This window comes from Mytilus trossulus, chromosome 1 (assembly GCF_036588685.1).
Source record: "Mytilus trossulus isolate FHL-02 chromosome 1, PNRI_Mtr1.1.1.hap1, whole genome shotgun sequence".
In the NCBI taxonomy this organism is placed as follows: Eukaryota; Metazoa; Mollusca; class Bivalvia; order Mytilida; family Mytilidae; genus Mytilus; species Mytilus trossulus.
This window is the reverse complement of record NC_086373.1, coordinates 18,044,031-18,065,017: the sequence shown is the minus strand read 5'-3', so window position 1 is coordinate 18,065,017 and position 20,987 is coordinate 18,044,031. Positions and strand designations below refer to the sequence as shown.

General features: G+C 31.1%; 1 protein-coding gene across 6 annotated transcripts in view; it reads right to left on the bottom strand.

The window, feature by feature from the left end:
- Window positions 1–20,987, bottom strand: part of LOC134717621 (uncharacterized) — a 118,029-nt gene that overhangs the window by 10,646 nt on the left and 86,396 nt on the right. For 5 of the 6 annotated variants that reach the window (XM_063580118.1, XM_063580153.1, XM_063580138.1 and 2 more), the window contains exons 4-12: window positions 20,554–20,618; window positions 19,756–19,869; window positions 17,830–17,909; window positions 14,809–14,975; window positions 10,294–10,334; window positions 9,243–9,341; window positions 4,148–4,303; window positions 2,918–3,013; window positions 2,097–2,198 (exon numbers count right to left, since the gene is read on the bottom strand). In XM_063580118.1, coding sequence (XP_063436188.1) covers window positions 2,097–2,198; window positions 2,918–3,013; window positions 4,148–4,303; window positions 9,243–9,341; window positions 10,294–10,334; window positions 14,809–14,975; window positions 17,830–17,909; window positions 19,756–19,869; window positions 20,554–20,618 — 920 coding nt within the window. The remainder of the gene's footprint in view (window positions 1–2,096; window positions 2,199–2,917; window positions 3,014–4,147; window positions 4,304–9,242; window positions 9,342–10,293; window positions 10,335–14,808; window positions 14,976–17,829; window positions 17,910–19,755; window positions 19,870–20,553; window positions 20,619–20,987) is intronic. The other variant, XM_063580126.1, reaches the window with a different exon arrangement.

The following is a 20,987-nucleotide window of genomic DNA, read 5'->3' as shown; positions in this document are numbered from 1 at the left end:
GAATTCACTAATTATATTCTATTATTCACACGTTTTATAATATGCAGAAAAAAACGTTTAATCAACACATTGCAATGAGATACACAAACGAGCATAATATGGTGATATCTGTTTCTAAACAAAATGGAACATATTCAGGAGAACAACTTTATAAACGAATAACGTTATGTAGCAATTACATTAGTAGGTTTCATTTTTGGTTATTGATACGTGTGTTGGCAAAATGAAATTCCAATGAGATTTATTCTTCATATTGATTGCGTATACAATTTCGACAATAGTGTTTTATTATTTCGTATACGAACTAACGAGTTGTATTATTCCATGATATTCACTTAAGCAATATAACATAATAATTATGATGGTCTCATAAATCACAGAAACGGAAATTTGATGAAATTTAAATCGATCGTTAGAAGATTCACATTATTGAAAACGCGAGACTTGATAACGCGAGACTCGATAATGCATAGCAACTGTATAATGTAAATTAAGTATATTTTTAACTGTTTAAGGAAATTATGCTATTTTGTGTCTTAGTTGCACTATATAATTTTGCCTTTCAAATTGCTTGCGAATTTTGATAACATGATTGATCAAATTTTAACAACTAATGTTTCAATTTGTTCGAATGTTCAGGACGACAAAACATGTGAAACGCCAGTTTTACATCCATAGTAAAGACATAAATATATAAACTGACGTTGTGTTTATACAGTTAGAAAAATATGTATTTCAAAACCACGCAAAACAAAAACCGAAAACAACAATATGTTTAAACTGTTACCTTTCAATTTCAAAGCAAACTTTGATTTTTCTCTGAAGTGAGCAAAGTGGGAATTTTCATAATCGTAAAACAATATGAAATTTGAAACTGTGTCTTTGAGTGTTAAAACCACAGAAAGCTAGTATCGGTTTTGAAGCTTTTCTGTTTGTATTGTTGGTTACAGGCATGTTACAGATATCTGCTAAATGGCAAATGCTGATCAAAACAACACTTTCCGTTTATCTGCTTGAAGCATAATATTTATCTGTTCGATTTATAACAAACTAATATGTAATGCACATAATCGTTTTGTTTTTAATAGATTAAACATTTATTGATATTTTCTAATGTTCAAGATATATTATTACAGTGAGGAAGTCTGACCCTCGGCTTGAGATTGAATAGTAGTTATTAACATCCAAGCAGACCTGCATAAGTTTAGGGTGTTCTTTTATTCTACATACTGCATTACCTCATCGAACACAGATATATTCCATGTTTTACTTGTGTCTTAATACTTTTAATAAGCCAGCTATAAGAACGAGCAAGAATTAAAGTACAGATTAAAAAGACATCCATCAGTATAAACTTGACCTAGTTCCTATCATAAAGAATCTTAAATGAGAAGCTATATAAGGAAAACATAAATTGACTTTAACTACTGCATGCAATAAATTCATTGACTTGTCCGTTGCGCTGATCAAATTTCAAAAACCGAAGAAAGTTAATTCCTGTAATTATCAACCATGCTTTTATATCCTTCATGATTTAAACAAGAGATAACAAACACGCAAATGAATGTGACAAGCACTTTTATCATACAGTTTATATACAAGTAGATGACATAACATCATAAAAGTATAACTAGTTACAAACATTCCAAACTATAAGGTAAATTCAAGAGAGAATTACTTATACGTAAAACCGGACAAAATCAAAACTCGACTATATCATCATTCGGAACGAATAGAAAACAACTATCTTATTCGTGACTTGATACAGAGAGAGATACTGAAAGCATTAAAACTCTCCAGAATAACTCTTTTCCCAATGATATGGATAAAAAGTATAGTATATAAAAAGAAGATGTGGTATGATTGCCAATGAGACAACTATCCACAAAAGACCAAAATGACAAAATCATTAACAATTATAGGTCACCATACAGCCTTCAACAATGAGCAAAACCCTTACCGCATATAGTCAGCTATAAAAGGCCCCGATAAGACAATGTAAAACAATTCAAACGAGAAAACTAACGGCCTTATTTATGTAAAAAAAATGAACGAAATAACAGTGTTTATGTTCATGTTTCCATATAAATATTTACCCTGTCAAAAGCTTTCAGCAATGCTCGGGTACTTCCAAATCCTGACGAACTCATATCTTTTAATAAAACTGCAATGAAGTCTTTACAGAACGTATAACTCACCTAAAAGTAAAAAAAGTAGCATTAAAATAAAATACGTAGTCCTTATATTTTATGATATGGAATCAAATATGCTCGAAGATCAAATGACTTTTTGTATAATTTGATCGCCCTTGAACTAATTAGGAAATGAATTAATCATTGGTCAGTGTATACTAATAATTAAAGAAAAACATCATGTTTGTAATCCCTTGCTGCGAAATGCATTATTACTAGTTTTATTCCTGTAAACGTGTTTTAACTGCAAAGAGGTATATACACTCTCCTTCTACTATTGTGCAGCTACACAATATCTGTTCTCTTTATTTTCATAGATTCATTATTGCAGTCTTTGAATTATAACAATTGTTAAAGTTTATAAAAATGAAAGTCAGCAACTAAAATGAATATTTGTTTTCTTGCATGTTTTAGCAAATGTCATCCTAACATTTTAATATCAATGTTTTTATTTGTTATAAATATTAAGGCATGAGCCAAAAAAGTGTCTCATACATGGATACAAAAAAAAAATTGTTAAAAATTATGTTGCTCATCTTCAATTTTATCCAAAACTATGTGACAAATCTTCTATTCACAATAAAAAATCTTATCAATGTATTTTCAAATTTCTACAGTTTTCGAAAGTTTAAACTTTTGGTAGTTTCAATGGGGTAAAAAAAGGCCTACTTTATATCTTTGTTTTAGCCTGTTGATATTTTCCGAAATAAATGATGTAAACTTACATAACATATTTCATCAAGATTTCCAAAAATGTCTTGTGGCTCAGCATACATTAGATGTCCTTCAACTTGTACCTTCTTCAGTGGTTCCATAAAGCACTAATACAAAGTTATGATTTTATTATTCCTGATCAATCATTACCGTTCTTTGTTTAACCAAAAACTTAATATATCGGAAGAAGTACTCACAACGCATTTGCTGTTATATGTTTGTGCTAAAATCCGTTTTCGATTACGAGGATGTCAAAATCATATTTGCTCACATAACGCGGTTATACTAGTTGCCATTATCATTGTAAGCTAACCAATTGAATCTAATAAAATTATATGTCATTCTCATTTAAATTAATTATTCAAATAAACTTAGAAATGTCCCATGGTCACATAATTAAAAGGTGAATTTAACATGTATACCACACTGCTATGTAAGACCTTTATTTTAAGCGACGAACACTTACTACGGTTGCAACCATATATGTTATGTATTTTTAAAACATTTCGGCTCGGGTTTGGAAAGTACTTGAAACTTTCTTATATGCTTTTTGTATTCACGTGATATAATAGTCCTGAGAATACAATGTAACAAATTGACATTGATCTTACATATTGCTATCTTTCTGAATGATCGAAGGATTAATTTGCGAAAACTTAAGCCGCTATACCTTATAAGAGTTATCAAAGGTACAAGGATTATAATTTCGTCTACATTAGACTCATCAGTGACGCTCCTATCAAAATATTTATAAAGCCAAACAAGTACAAGGTTGAAGAGCATTGAGGATCCAAAATTCCAAAAAGCTTTGCCAAATACGGCTCAGGTAATCTATGCCTGGGATAAGAAAATCCTTAGTTTTTCGAAAAATTCAAAGTTTTGTAAACAAGAATTTTATGAAAATGACAACATTTATGATATGCATGTCAACACCGAAGTGTTGACTACTGGGCTGGTGATACCCTCGGGAACGAAACGTCCACCAGCAGTGGCATCGACCCAGTGGTGTCAATAGTTATCAAAGGTACCAGGATTATAATTTAGTACGCCAGACGCGCGTTTCGTCTACAAAAGACTCATCAGTGACGCTCATATCAAAATATTTATAAAGCCAAACAAGTACAAGGTTGAAGAGACTTGTTTTCGATGTATAAGATTATAAAAAACAATTACAGGCCAAGTGCCTATCATGCTTGCATTTTACATAAACCACCATAATATTATTGATAAATTATACATACATGTTTAATCACCATGAGATGGTCTATTAGGAATACACATTCACTTTTAAACAACTCCCAAACAGCTTCCCTTCTTTTCCTTTCTATACCTATAACTTGTTCGTTGTGGTCCGGTTGTTTATCTGAGCAGGCTATCAGATCTGACCAATGAAGATTCTAAAAAAAACGAAGAATGCAATCATTCTGTCTTGAATTAGAAGAATAAGTGGAGTTGATGTCTTTAACAACTCTCCAATTTTATAAATCGTTTGCATTGCCAAAGTTATCAAATATGATACCCGTATCAAAAGATTAAAAATTATAATAGTTACCCATAACAAAAATATTGAAAATTATAAAAGATAAGTTAAGTTATATGGTTGTGAATTCGGACACACACTACATATTTGAATGTAATGGCAATCAAAATTCCTTACTTAGCTAATAATAGTTATCAGGCTTCAATATTAGTACGCTAGTGGCGCGTTTATTTCGTTTACAAAAAACTCATCAGTGACGCTAGAATAAAAATTACCAAATAAAGAACGAGGTAGAAGAACATTTATGACCAAAAATTTTAAAGGTTAAGCCAAGTACAACCTATACAGCAAAATATATATTCAAAACAGGCATAGAGTTAAAAATAACTCATAGGAGAAATCAAATCGGAAAATTCCTTACCAATAGCCAAAATCGATTGCTCAAACACTTCAAACGAATGGTAAACAAGTGTCACATTCCTGAATTTGTACAGATATTTCCTTATGTAGCGACGAATTGTATTGAATCGAATTAATAATTCGACATGGTGTTTCATTTTGATATTCTTCCTGTTTCAGTAGATATTTAATGTAATCTTTGGACTCAAAGTCTAAAGTAAACGACATATGATAAAAAGGATTAGAACACTATAGCTTTTGTTTTGAAAGTTAATAAGCCTGAAGATTTATTCATATTGATTAGAAGAAATTAATATTTTCCGAGAAGTTTTGGATTTCATAATTGATGTTTTATCTTAACTAAGAATTATCAAAGCTTGAAAGTAATGGAAACATGATAACTATATCAAACATAATGAAAGATATTAATTAATAATTATGATTTACACTCTCTAACCCTATTTATCTGATTTTTTTTATAATATCCATTGCGTTCATTATAATCAATTATCGTATATATGAAAGTCAATACATTGAATCAAAACAATGTCAAACATTTTAAACATCATTTACCACTATTGAAGCGCTAATATAATATATTCGAACATATACAACGCATAGAGTTTATAATAAGAAAGAGGCTGATTTTTGAGACAAGTCATTGCACCAGGAAAAAAACTATTGTGAAATAATCAGCGCTACTAATATAGCACGTGCAAAGTGTTAAATCGTATGTATGTGATGTGGTAAAACTATGTCATTGGTAAACCCCTTTTACGTATTATTACAATACTCTTAGTAGTACGGTGACCAAGTAAGGAAAAGTCGTTTATTTAAGGAGTTTAATCGTCATTCGGGCTATATAGCTACAAATCACAGTATTGGTAGTTTAAAGGTTAAACTTTACAATTTGACTTGTCGTCAAAAAAATCGTACGGTGCAATTTTTGTAAAATGGGCTTTTTAGTAAGTTATTTACTTAGAAGAAAAATCGACTTTAAAAAGTTTTGAGGTTCACATTGTAAAAGAACATCCGTGATATGGTTTCTGTTAATATATACTTTATTGTTACACCTGATTTTAACCATTTCAAACAAAGTTTAGCAAAATTAATCCGTTATTAAAGAGTTTTTGTAAAATTTTGACACTACGAATATTGGGCATTTACTAGAGAACGTTTCAATACAATTTAATCATTTGTTTTTACGCAAAATGTAAAATAGGCAACATTTATATGATATTTCATACCTTTAATAATCAATAATATCAAATTAATTTATCTCAGAAGCATTTTTTCAGCAATTCAATCCAGACACAAGTCCTAACGCTCATATGAGGGAGCTATTCGAAGCCTATATACAGCCTCTTATACATATAAGCCATTTGATTGAGTTGTATTACTTATATTCGAATACTGAAATGTGTTCCCTAAAGCAGTAAACAGTTTGCTGTCAAATGTTAGAGCAGAATAAAGGCAACAGTAGTATACCGATGCTCAAAACTCATAAATCTATAGAAAAAAACAAATTCGGCTCACAAACCAAAACCGAGGGAAACGCACTAAATATAAGAGAATGACGACACAACATAAAAAAGTTAAACACACATAAACGAACTTAGCATTAGACAAAATCCGATGAGAATCACAAATATAACGAGAGGGTAACTGTTTGAAACTTCTTTTCAAATCTTACCGTATTCTTTCGTAACCAATTGTATCAATTACTGACGGTGTATGCCAGTTTACATACTCGATATGCTTCACTTTTCTGAGAATATTGAGCACCTTTTATAGATGGTGACTTTGCTATTAGACAGACTCCCAGACATTTCAACGGTATATGGACCGACATGGCAACATAAAAAACCATTATAATAGCCTCAAGGGGATCCGGTGGCGATGTATAAAAATAACAAATCAATAGTCTGCGCTTGTTAGATGGACCCTTACTAGACATTTCCTAAAATCCATTAGGCTCTCAAAAATTACTAGTGTAAAACCATTCAAACGGGAAAACCATGGGTCTAATCTATATACAAACGAGAAACACTTATGAACCACATGTTCTCCTATTCATTTGTATTGTAGTTCTGTAATATAATGTTGTCATTTCAATGTTACATTTAACATGGCCATTAAATTGCTAGGTTTGGCATGTCAAAAAACCAGGTTCAACCCACCAATTGTTTCCCCTTTAAAATGTCCTGTACCAAGTCAGGAAGATGGCCATTGTTATATTATTGTTCGTTTCTGTATGTGTTACATTTTGACGTTGCGTCGTTTGTTTTCTCTTATTTTTGAGTGTAAATTCACATTGTTATAAGACGTATCACGGTACTTGTCTCTCCCAAATTCATGTATTTGGTTTTGATGTTATATTTGTTATTCTCGTGGGATTTTGTCTGATGCTTAGTCCGTTTCTGAGTGTGTTACATTTCACTGTCGTGTCGTTGTTCTCCTCTTATATTTACTGCGTTTCCCTCGGTTTCAGTTTGTTACCCCGATTTTGTTTTTTGTCCATGGATTTATGAGTTTTGAACAGCGGTATACTACTGTTGCCTTTATTTACATGAACAGACGACAACCACTGAACATCAGATTCCTGTCTGAGGACAGGTGCCAATAGTTGCAGCGGGATTTAACGTTTTAATGGTACACAACCTTCTCCCTTTTTGGAAAAAAAAACATGTTATTGCCATTTTAAACAATCTGAATGAACTTAGACTTATCCCTTTGAAGTGGTGTCCCATCCTCCATGTCTTATCAATATCTCTTGTGGAATACATGCTACAATAGATCTTCAAGATTTATTGATCACAGCTTGTGCACTTTCTCGACCTTCTTTTGTACCATCACTCAAACTTACCTCAGAGATGGTATGGAATTGGTTCAATGTATTGATGATAAGAAAAGTAAAACATTCGGTGACCTTGCAGCTGACAATCACAAAAATATGTCCCAATACTTTTCTATAGCGCACACTGTAACAGATATGTGTGACCGCTACGAAAAAAAGACTACAGCTTCCCCCAAAGTGTATCAGACTACTAGTATTTAAGGGAGAAGTATTCCTGATTGGAAGAAGTTTCTTTCTGTTAGAGAACACAAGCAGACTCTCCTTAATTTCTTTTGCAGTTTTATTCGTCAAAACTTTGACAAATCCCCTATGATTCGACTTCATTGTGACCTTTACTTAGCCGGAACGTTTGTAAGTCCTGAAATTGTCAAAATTATTTAAATCAACACTGTTTAAAGTCCTTTTAAATCATTCCATCATGATATTTATACAATGTGCGTCAAACTTGCTACCAATGAAGATGTAAGTTTAGTCAGGTTCACTCCCTGTGAAGCGGAACTGAAACAGCATGTTTTACGTGCTTCGTTTCAAACTAATATTTGGAACACATTACACATTGCTGAACCCCATATTCCGTCACGCTTATAATATATACGATCGGCGCAAGTTACATGATTCATTACATCCCGTGTATTTTAAAGGGCAGGTGTCAGCAGAATTCTTTCAGAATCTTGTGAGGGAAAATGTTCATGTAAAAGTCATTAGTTGGTTCACAACAAAACCTTAATTGGTCAGAGCTTTGCTCCTGTAAAGGATTAGAATAATGTAGAAATAATTTCGAATCATGTTACTTGACAGAGATCCAGAGCATACTACGGCTCAATTTTGTTGTGTGGATCTCTTTGATTGGGTTTAAATTGTAACTTTTTTAGAGGTATTGAGTGGTTTTTAGTTTGAATAAACTACATTAATGAGATTTTGCAAAATACACCTTCATGATACATAAGATAGTAGGCTTCAGGTAAAAATAATATTTATTATCTATTGATGATGTTGAATATCAGACAGCAAGGTAACAACTGCAACTTTAATAGAATATGTGTTGATATTTTACAAGTGTTTGAAAAACGCCAATTTTCAGAATAAATCAACGTCCTTATTTCTTTTTTTTTTTTACATTTTCGAGATAATTCATTGCTAATTGATTTATAAAAATGTCTGTTTTTGAAATTTAACCTTAATTGCTGTAGAAATCTTAAAATTTTGAAAATATGGAGAAAAAATAATAATATCGGAATTTGATCTTTGACCTTATTTTATGCAAAACTGTTACCACATTTCCTTTTGACGACATCGATATTTCAAAAGTACACATTTTTCCGAATCCAATGATATATAATATAGCCATATAGTATGTTTGACGATTAAATCTAAAAAATATTGTGTCTGGTCACCGTACTATAGTAAGTGAATACTGTCATATTCTAAATGAAGTATATAGAAACTGTGCTGCTACAATTTAAGTATTGATAAATCAGACTTCACAAAAAAAGTTATGGCAAGCATTTAATATTCTATACACAATATATTGCCTTCATAATGTTTGTGGCAAATAAAAAATCACTGCTTTAGTTTTCTTAACTTATGTAACATTACAAACCTTATATGCCAAGAGGTGATTATCTTTAAATTCTGAAGGCTTTAATACGCTCAAGAGATCTTCTAGTTTTGCTATGGCTTCTTTACTTCTTGATCTCATCTGCAAAGAAATTACAATAATGGAATTAAAAATTAACATCAGAAACAAATGTCAATGCCGGTTACTTCTTCATTTTATTATTGATGTAAAGCAGATTTTTATCGCTCCCAATTCATGCATGCATAAAATTGTAAAGAGCTTTTTAACCAAAATCATTGTGTTGTTATATTGACACATTGCAAGGGGAAGTTACAAGTAAGCGAATTATAATCTTAGAATTGGAAAATCACAAAGCACCATTAATGTATTACACATGATCTGATTTCCTTACTTACCAGTCTGTCAGATATAATTAAAAGTACAAGTAAAAGTGAATTATAAGTTTGTGTTATTGTTTTAATGCCTTTTTTCAAACTTAAGTTTAACTAATAACAAATGTTCTTTTTTTAACCGTGGTTGATTAGAATTGTTTTAGCTGGTCAACCTAATCCCCACACTTGTGTTAATGTTAGCTATTTTGTCTAAATGGGTTTATTTTGTGTTTTTTTTATATGAAGACGATAACCACGTTGCAAAATTATTTTTAAATTATATCAAACTCTTTAGTTGTTCATATATCCGGACATAAAAAGAAATAATGTGCTTGTACTTTTTTTCGCGGGTACTTATTTTCGCAAATTGTGTATTTAAAACACGTTCAAGGGTATTTATTTTCGCGATTTTATAATCATTGCCTGTCTGTTGAAATGTTTGATTTGGATCTGCGTGTATTTATTTTCGCGATAATAAACCAACCGCAAAATTCGTGAAAATAAATACAACGCGAAAAAAGTACAATTACAGTATGCATTTGCTGTCTCTAACCATGCACACCAACTCCTTCCTTACATTCTGTCTTTCATCTCAACATTCAATTTGCTGAAAGTTACTAATCAGCATATTCTGATCATTACTTGAATTGAGTTTTCAATCTGATTATAAGTTTAAACTTTTGAACATATAATTGACTTACAAGTTTCAGTAAGGAAAACGACTGTCTCCCTTTCTTTCCATCTAAAAGCAAAGGAAACAATTATTAAGTAGAATTATATATTTTAATACAAATATGAATTGCGGAAGTCTACCTCTCGTAGGTCGTAGTAAAATCGTAACATAGTAAAAATGGGTGCTGACAGAACTTTATAAAAACACATTTATATAAAAACAAGTACCACAGAAAAATAACCAGAACAGGAATATTCAAAACGGAAAGTCCCTAATCCAAATAAAACATTAAAAGCTCAAACACATCATACGAATGGATAACAACTGTCATATCCTTGACTTGATACAGGCATTTTTGTATGTAAAACATGGTGAATTAAATTTGGTTTAATCGCTAGCTCAATCTCTCACTTGTATGACATTTGCATACAATTCCATCATATTGACATTGATATGTGAACAAAATAAACAGACATTATAGGTTAAAATGTCATAAATTAGGGTACAGCAGCCAACATTGTGTGTTAACCTTAATCATTATAAAACAAAAATATGCAACAAAGAAATATTTGCTGGCTCATTAGGTTACAGTCCACCTTATGTGGTACCTTTTCTGATTAAGAGCGACAAGTTTGGTAAAAAAACAAACCGCAAATTAAACGTGTTAAATATGCCTAATTCCTTCCAATTTTATTTATCTATATGTGATTATTAAACTGTTGTTTAGTGATAAATTGTTGTTTTCCCTGGAGCATGCTTGGCACTAATATTCTGTAACTTATAATACATAATGGAGTATGATGTAGTGATATGTCAATGTAACCATATTATGTAGCTATTCTTAAGTTTTTACGACAATCAGATGTTTTGAGTATTGATCCTCCTGGAATAATTGTGGTATTTTTACCATTTCTATTATTGGAGAAAGATAAACTGTAGTTAAAGCGACCTTCAAGTGATAAAAGGATTATGTATTACGTACACAGTCCTTGCCTTTCGGCAACATTACATTTCCATAATATTCTTATAAAAAGGTTGCTTAGAGACACTTTTAGTTCTATTTAGTTGTTGTTTCAGACCTTGTCGTGCGCAATGAGATATATATTAAATGTTATTTTATACTTGAAACATGACAATGAAATGTATAGGTTTTTTTAAACCATAGAATTTTTCAACAAACAAGTATACATGGCAACATGCATATGTTAAGAAATGATAACTGCTAATAATACAAATATGTGAGTATCACATTTGTATCACAGAAATTGTATTCTGTATTTGATTAATATGTTTTTGGCAGATTTTCCTGAAATTGTAAAACAAAACATCGCTTGTCCATTCTTAAAAAATTCCATTATTAAATGCAACACTTTCTTAATTTAAAGTAATCTCAGGCCAACAAAGATAACACTTCCGGTGCACCAGGTCACACTCCTTTTGGGGTTTTAGCCATTTCTCAGTTTTCATTTTATATCTTTATGTGACTTCTTAATCGATTTATAACGTTTGAAAATCGGTTTACTACTGGGAGATTTAAATTGGAATTGCATTTTACTTTTCGGGGATTGCAACAGAACTTGTAAGACGTATCTAGTGATGCGCAGTACGCTTTCGGGACATTTGATACATTTATTACGGGATATAGAGATTTTGATAATTTGATTGTGCCTTATATACGTAAAAATGTACCAGTCCTAACATAACTGGCATTGTCAATGGACACGTTATATTACTCATTTGTCGTTTAATAGTGTCATTTAGAATTTAGACTTTCATTTGGAAACAGTTATGAATAATTATGTTTAATATAATATCTCCATATCAAGTGCTTCATACAGAAGTAAATTTTGAAGGATGTTTGTATACAATCTTGATTTTGTATTCTCTAGGGTGTCTGTATCGTTTGAGAGTATTCGATTTCCCTACTCCTGGCTATGCGTGTTGCAATTAAATGTTTGTCAAACGCACCGAATTCGGCTAATGAGTGTTGATGAATGGAATTTTATCAGAATTAAATTTTATATAACAGATATTAACTTTATCAGAATTCATTTATTAATATTTTCTTAGCACATTTGTGCAGAACTACTCTGAAATTCTTCGTTCTATAGTCTTCATAAAAATAACTAAGTGGAAACATCAATTTTATCATTCTATAAGAGATCTTTCAAGGTAAAATGCACTTTAGTAAATCTTCTACCTTTATACATGAAATAAATCTGTTTGTTAGAAGTTGTAAGAATTATAAAGTGCAATCAAATTAAACATGTTACAGCTGATCCAGTTTGGTTTTTTTTTTATTAAAAGTTCTAATCTTTTGATGGGCTTTGGCTCTGTGTCTTTGTTTTTATTATATATTTTTTTTCGGTCCTCAGATAAATTTTCAGATTGGCAAAAATGTTGGCTTCGGGCAACACTAACGAGACAGTTTTTGCCCGGCAAAACACTGACGAGTTTGTAATTTTGTGATTTTACTTTTCCCCGAAAATTTTTCGACTGAACGTCGTCAATACGCTGGTTGCAAGTATTTTAAGTAATGAATTGTATAATCACAAAAAATAGGAAAATTCAAAACGGAAAGCCCCTATTCAAATGGAAAAAAACAAAAGCTCAAACGCATCAAACAAACGGATAACAACTCTCATATTCCTGCCTTAGAACAGACATTTTCTTTCGTAGAAAATGGTGGATTGAACATTGTTTTATAGCTAGCTTAACATCTCACTTGTATGACGGTAAAATTTCATTATTTTGATAACGATGCGTGAACAAAACAAACAAACACAAAAGGTAAAAATGTCAAAGTAAAACATAACACTTTTATTTGTATGAATTGTGGTCCCTTTTTCTAGATTGAACATATATCTAACGCAGTCTTTTCTTCATCGAGAGAATCCTTTGTATAAGTTGTTCAAAAATCAAAAACGTACTTGACATGTCAAATATATAGCTTAAATGTTCATTACGAAAACACATAAATCTGTAAATACGTTAATCAGAACGGATGAAGTATCTAAGAAGAAAAAAATAAAATGAAACGGAACCTTTAAAGTGTAAAGAATTTCCACTTTATTGATTAGTTCTGTCAGATATGTCTAGAGTGGTGACACTTGTCCTTTTTCTACTTTAGTTTAGACGGTAAGAAAAATTTGAAGAGAATAGCTTTTTTTCTCAGTACACCATTTAAAAATAAATAAACCGTTTTCTTAGGAACACTCATATAAAAGAACCTCGTTTTTGGTCTGAAAGTAAACATTTTAATTTGATGTCGCTTTAGAAACATTAGTCAAAAAAATGACTTATTTATTATACTTAGCAATCGAATAATGAGTGTGATTTTGATGTTTGTTATTCTCAGACTGCCTTTGACCATGTTTTCTAAAGTATTAAAAGTTTAGTTTAGATGTATCCTTTGATAGATTTTAATATCAACAAAAGACCATCCTGTGATAAATTTAGACTGTCAACTTAAACTGTCTTAAGAAAGTGGTTATCATTACATGACTGTTCATGTCAGTCTTAATGTACATTTCAACAAATCAATCTTAATTCGTGAAGTATTTTATTTTAAATCTTAAATTGTTGAACAGTATATCATCTTGAGGGGAAATTTGGTCCAAACTCATTCTTTTCCTTTCAAAACGTTATATATGAATATACGAAAATTGCTATTTAAATAGGGACTTTCAGTTTTAAATTTTTCTCAGAGTTCAGTATTTTTGTGATTTAACTTTTAAGACAGGTAAGCATTACACAAAAATGACATACAAAAGCATTAAAAGGACAATGCACATTTATGATTTGATATTGACAGCATAACAATATTATATTCATAAAATACAAAGTTATATAAGACCTTAAAAGCATGAATAGACTGCATGGATGTATCACACAAAAATGTCCTCGACACATTTTTAAAAGGAAAGCATTTTTATACTTTTTGCAACCATCTTCAAACATGTTCCTTAATGACATTACTTTGTGATTAAATAAATGATTTACATTAACATAAAATGTTCCAGAAACATTAATCAGGTCGATGTTGTGTCCAAGACATGAACAAGTCTAGTCCACCATTTTTCAACGAAAATGCCTGTACCAAGTCAGTAATATGGCAGTTATTATCAATTCGTTTTATGTGTTCGAGTTTTTGATTTTGCCATTTAGATATTTTGAATTTTCCTTGGAGTCCGGCATTTTTTCTATTCTACTTTTCCGAAAACCAGGGTCCAGTTTTTCATCTTAAGAGTAATCTGAATGTTTATACTTTGTGAGACCTTGATTTAACAAGAACAACAAGACATCAGAGATAAATACAATATAGATCGTCAGAATCCACGTTGTTTCTCTTTAACAAATGGCATTGAATTCGATATCAAAACAAATTCTTTATCATTCTTAGTCTGAAAAGGTTAATTCCAAAGTCATACATCCAGCTGTGGTATATAATCAATGAGTATATTGTTATCCTTTTATCTTCAAATTTGAAGAAATGCTTTGAATAATGTGAGTTCTTAAATCTGACAGCGTAAATATTACTCACCATCGCTGATACTTTGACTAGAACCGTTCCGTAAGGTGTTGAAATCAGCTACTGTATTGCGCTTAAGTAATCGTTTATGGTGTTCCTGAACTAAAAGATCACCGGGGTAAATGTTCATTGCCAACTCGACCGAACTTCGCCTTCGCCGCAGGCGTGATGTCAGGTTACTGAAACGTAAGTATGCATCTCATTAAATCAAATGCACATGATTGTTTAAGTAAAGTTAATGTCGTATTGCTTTTACAATTGTTCAAAACAAAGTTTAAATCAAACCAGATTTTAACTTTTCATAGCCAAGTCTTTTCTTGTTGAAATTTGTATGCAGCTAATATGGTGTATCCTGTTCGCAAAGATAGCAATACGATCCCTTTATGCTCTCGCATTCTTCCGTTTACATGTTTTATAGGTGAATGTATACAGGTATTTACTCCAGAAGCGCGTTTCGTCTACAAAAGACTCATCAGTTTCGCCCGAATCCAAACAAGTTAAATAGGCCAAAAAAAAATACGAAGTTGAAGAAGTAAGAGGTTTAACTAGCTATAAAACTAGGTTAAGTCCACCATTTTCTACATAAGAAAATAGTGGACTTAACCTAGTTTTATAGCTAGTTAAACCATTTTCTACATAAGAAAATGTCTGTACCAAGTCAGGAAAATGAATTTTGTTATCCATTCGTTTGATGAGTTTGAGTTTTTGATTTTGCAATTTGCCTAGAGATATTTCTTCGGAGTTTTTGGTAGTTTTGGAATTTTACTTTTTATTACAACGATTTACACTGAGGATTGGCTAGCTGAGAACTAAAAGAATTACTATAATTTCTTTCCTGTATGTAGCAACATTTTCTGTTCACTATCTATCTTGGAATTGATACTATAATCTTGAGGTTGAGTTCCGTATGATAGTTTCCTTAGTAGATATCGCCTCTGACAAGACATTTCCTCAATCAGATGTAGTTAAGATTAAAATTGAGGTCATATCGTTGAAAGTTATGTGGAAGTTTTTGTGTCTTACTTAACACTGAGAGAAACTCCTTGTCAATAGGGCAGGAAAAAAAATTTCTCCACCGTTTATTCTTCTTTCGTTTTATTTCCATCCCCCTATATTTACTTAATGTTAAGGGTTAATGTTACGTCTTATAATTCGATATGAAAAATAATTTGTATTTGACAAAATGCAGCGATTTGACAAACCTAATTAGTAAATTGTCATATTTATTTTGTTTCTGAAGAGCATACGTCTACTGCAGTGAATGGTTATTTAATAACTATTAGCTATTATGTCGTCGTTTCCTAACCAATTAAGATACCGAATAAAAAGACAGATCGTCTTAAACGTCAGAAGAATCAAAGTCAATGACTCTTAGACACAGTAACATTAATAAGGCAGGTGATTTTGAAACACTTGTGCTGAGTCTTAATAGTATGAAGACATGGTACCCTAAATACGGATATGGTGATACTCTATAAATAACTTCTTTGTATAGACATTGTTCATTTATAATGACCACAGGGTATTACCATGTTTATGAAATTTATTTTTTGTTAACAGAATTATAAACGCGCGATCTTGAGGTTTAAAACAATGTTCGGTCACTCGTTGATAATATTTAGACATTTGAAGTATTTGATTTGTGGTTCCTCAAATAAATAAGTCATCAAACAAAATAAATAGTACTAGTATTTGAAGGCTTCTAGCTCTTGTGTAGTCACAATTGTGATTAGACTATTGTTTAAATGACGTTAAGGTAGATGGAATGAAAATCCATAGATTTTTTTAATAGTTTGTCAAAATGTAGTTTATATCATGCTTTTTTTCAAAAATAAAACCTAACAAATTTACATTAAGCCTGTGATTATAAACCACTTGTTACTTGGTTGAGGTTAAAGAAACATAACTGTACAGTCTTAACCTCAATAAGAATACAGACATCGATTTTACTTGGTTTTAAAATATTTGTGTCAAAAGCTGTAGGTGGTGTGATATGGCTCTACTGAATCATGTGCCTTGTAACATTAAATATTTATATTTGTGCAACCGTTTAAGTACCATTTGTAAGCCATTGTATGTACAGGAAATGACTTAAAATCTTTAATCTATCTAATTGAGCAGTGGTTGAAAATAGTTAGAATGTCAAAATTTAAAATGAATGTTTTAATGGTAATATGGCTTGAAAAGCAAGTTTTATTCTAATGTGATAGTGGATAATGTGTACACCTATACGATTAGACGTAACACATAAATGGGATCAATAAATCTTAATCTAATTGAAATATTTTAAGGATGACATTGTTTTCAAGAAATTGCCTCTATTTTAATGTGGTTAATTTATATGCTTTAACGATCAATTAAACTAAATCCTCCTTGCAATTTACGTTATGCAACGATAAAGGTTACATCTTTTAAAAGCATCGGTTTTTAGTGTAGCAATTATAGCTTTACTTTAGGACTAATGATAATGCCAATGACCTGATATAAAAAAATATGTATAAATGAAAGCACATGCTTGCACTCCTAGAGATGATTGATAGAATTGGTCGATGGTTTAAAGCTTTTGCGGCTGTGTAGATCAAATTGAAACCGATTTTTTTTAGTTTTACACTGAATATTTTTTATGCATTTATTGTTAAATTTAAATGAATATAAAGCTATCCTGCGATCGACGAAGAGTCGATGAACTGCAAAAAATACTGTATACACCTTTCGTGCTTGATTTTTGTCTAAATTATTTGACTAAATCTTCCATGAAAATCAATCTCTTTGATCTAACTATTAATTCCATTCGACCCTTGAGCACCGGTTTGAGCGAATGTGTGTGTCGATAATATTGTAATGTCTTATCCTAATTACCTTATGGTATCCATGCTGTGCTAAGGTTTATACGAATATTAAATAAAATAGAATTTTCCCATTTAAGAGGTCTCCACATAATTGCAACATGAATGTCGGTTTTGAGTTTTGCTGTGTTATTTATCTTCACCTCTTATATACAGGTATTAAGTAATTGTTCTTAATCAAACATACCTGGCGGTTTCTCCTTCATCACACGAATTACTAGGTGATAATTCAGGTGACAAATTCGACGGAGAAACATCTCCGAAATTCTGCAATGAAAAAAATGTTTTTTTTAAAATACGTGCTGCAGGATCAGTATAATGATTGAATTTATTTATCTTATCTTTTAGTTTTAACATATTTATTTTATAGTGGATTGGGAAAAAAGTTTTTCAACGTATCTAAATCCTCTTCACTTAGCGAATGCGAGTGCTGCCTTGTAGCGGCATTAGCCTGCTCTTTTTCGAAATAATCTACAAGGGTGTCTTCAACGTGCTAGAGATATGTCTCTCTCTTAACACGGTTCAGCCATTTATCGTCCCCTTCCGACTGACTATCATCGTTTCCTCAAGACCATACTCTCCAATGATGTCAGGAGAGAGCCGAAATTTGAGTCCCTGAAATTTTCATCCCGAACAGGAATCGAACCAGGAACCTTTGTGGTAGTAGTCCGATGCACTAACCGCTACACCACGGCTCTCTCAGTGATCTTATTTTCTACACCATAAAATTGTGGAATTTCTTATTTTTTTCATTTAACAAATTTTCATTTTGGGTTAGCCATTAAATCTGGTTCAAGATATAAATTTTTCGTCAAATGAATTGTCCCAAGTATGGAAAATGGCAGTTTTTATCAAATAGTTCGTTGCTATGTACATGTATGATTGCGTTGTTTTTTTACACATCAGTGTTCCTGATGTTCCTTTGTTTTCTTGTTAAATTTTATATGTTTCCCTCGATTTGAGTTTTAACCCGGATTTTTTTTTCTCAATTGACTTTTGAACACTATTACAATACTGTTACCTTTATTTGAGGTCAATCACAGGCTACGACTAATTTTTCAGTATTCCGTTTTGAAATGAAATAACGATATTAGATCGGAAAGAAATATTTTAGATGATCAAAAGCATATTTTGCCATGTGATATTTAACAAAGCCAGATGATGTCAATTAATTTCTAAGACGAGTTCTGCAGGTGGCGAGTTCTGTATTGTAATAACCGACTAATGTCTAAATGAGAAAATCAATACTTTCTGTTGGAAACAGATAAAACCCGGCTGCAGCCGATTAAGAAACAATACTTAAATCACTCAAACATTTATATAGGAAATAATGAATGATGCTTAAAGTACAAATTTAATCTGTGAATAGACTAATTGGTGACATTATTATATTTCAATATAAGGGACACTCTTTGAAAATAAAACTAGGTTCTTCAAAGGATGTATGATGAGAATAGAAAATCAGATATTGTCCAAAAAAATGAAGGTGCATCCTGTATAAGTGCGGAACCATTCAGATAAGATAAAAGATGGTATGAGGAAACCGGATCTTGTTGAACATGATATATACTACAAAAAGGTACCCTCTATAACATATAATGGACAAAAAAGTTAAAACAAAATGTGTTTGATCCTTTAAAAACAATCAACTTGAATATTAATGAGATATATTCCGAATTATTGAATTTTCTCTTCGAAAGTCCTTTGGTTGATGTAGTTGACAATCACAGCATTCGGAAAGGATGTTGCCTAATAAAACAAACATTGTGTACATATTTCATCAATGTCTAATTGGGCAAACTTGTGTTTTGACTTACTAATTCATTTTTTTTTATTTTAAGAGCCGAATAACACAAAAAAACAAATCCGAAAATCCGAAAATCATAGCAATAGATGTGTTTGTCAAAAAAACAAATTTTATATAATAAATTGATAAGTCCCTTTAAAAAAATAATCATATTGTGCTAAAAGAAACTTCAAAACAAACAAGAAAAACGAAACCTATTATGTTTTAATAAATTTGTCCTGTACGGTATGACAAGACCAGTAGGTAAAGATATTATATAAACACATGGGTTACTTGGGAAACAAATCGAACAGTAGGCCGATTTACCTTAGTATCCACGATTGCAGCTCTTCGACCTCGTCTGGATAATGGTGGTGATACTTCACTGTCGCTTTCGTCCGACCCACTGGTCACGCTACCAGAGCTTCGACTTCTTTTGATCTGCAATACAGAACGATAGATTTTAACTGGTATATGGTATTTACAAAAAGGTTATTCGTACATTTATTACTATTCAAAATATGATAATTGCATTTACACCAGTTCATTATTTTCTGTTTTGGGTTGATAACTTTATCTTCTTACGGCTTGAAAATAGCCACATGGCATAAACTATTGTCGTAAATGCAAGTCATTTAGTTTTTAATATTGACCTATTTCTGTTTTCCGATTGTACAGAACTGTTTAGGAAATAAACCAAAGTGACGTACATTGAATGACCTTAATTGGGAATGTAACAAATAAACATTTAAGATCAAGTTCAACCATATAACATATAATTCCTCATTCCTTAAGTTAAAACATTTTCGAAGAAAAATAAAAGTGATAAATTTCCCAGTAATCAATATCTCGCAATAAGAAATTTAATTATATGGTCGTTTGTGGAATACTTTCTTTCTTATTAGGTTTGGAAGTTTTCAATTTTAACCCTTTTCTCCAGATAAACAAATTCAAAAAGAAAGTAGACAAGTTTAATTTTTGACATTTAATTTATATTCATGTGTATGTGTTTTCTAGTTAAATGAACACATTTCTTGTACAATAGACAATCTCTTTCTTAAAATTAAGCATTTAATTTTTTATAATTATTAAGCAACCAATTACTACATCTGATAAAACACCTACCTTTCTCGGTACCGACAGGAATTGATGTGTTCGATGTGGACTATTTGATTTTCCTTTTTGAGAATCTAAAGAATAACAAAATTTAATCATCTGATTAAAAACTTGACAAATTGTTTAAACTTCTACCAAAATAAAAATATATAATAAAACAGAGAAGAGTCAATCGTTCTTCATACCCAATACACCCTTTTTATTACAACAAGTTTCAATAAAAATTTAAAGACAATCAGTTATAGAACTTCGTAAAGCTTTGATAGAAAATGATAACATGGTGAAACAAAAGTTTGACAGTACAAAAAGGGGTAAAAAAGATGTAACTCTGTTGTTCTGGAAACATAAAGTAATTTGAATAAATATAAATTAAAAAAATATACTTCTGTACAATGAACAGTTAAGCGTTAGCTCATTCACTGTTATAGTTAATGATATTGAAT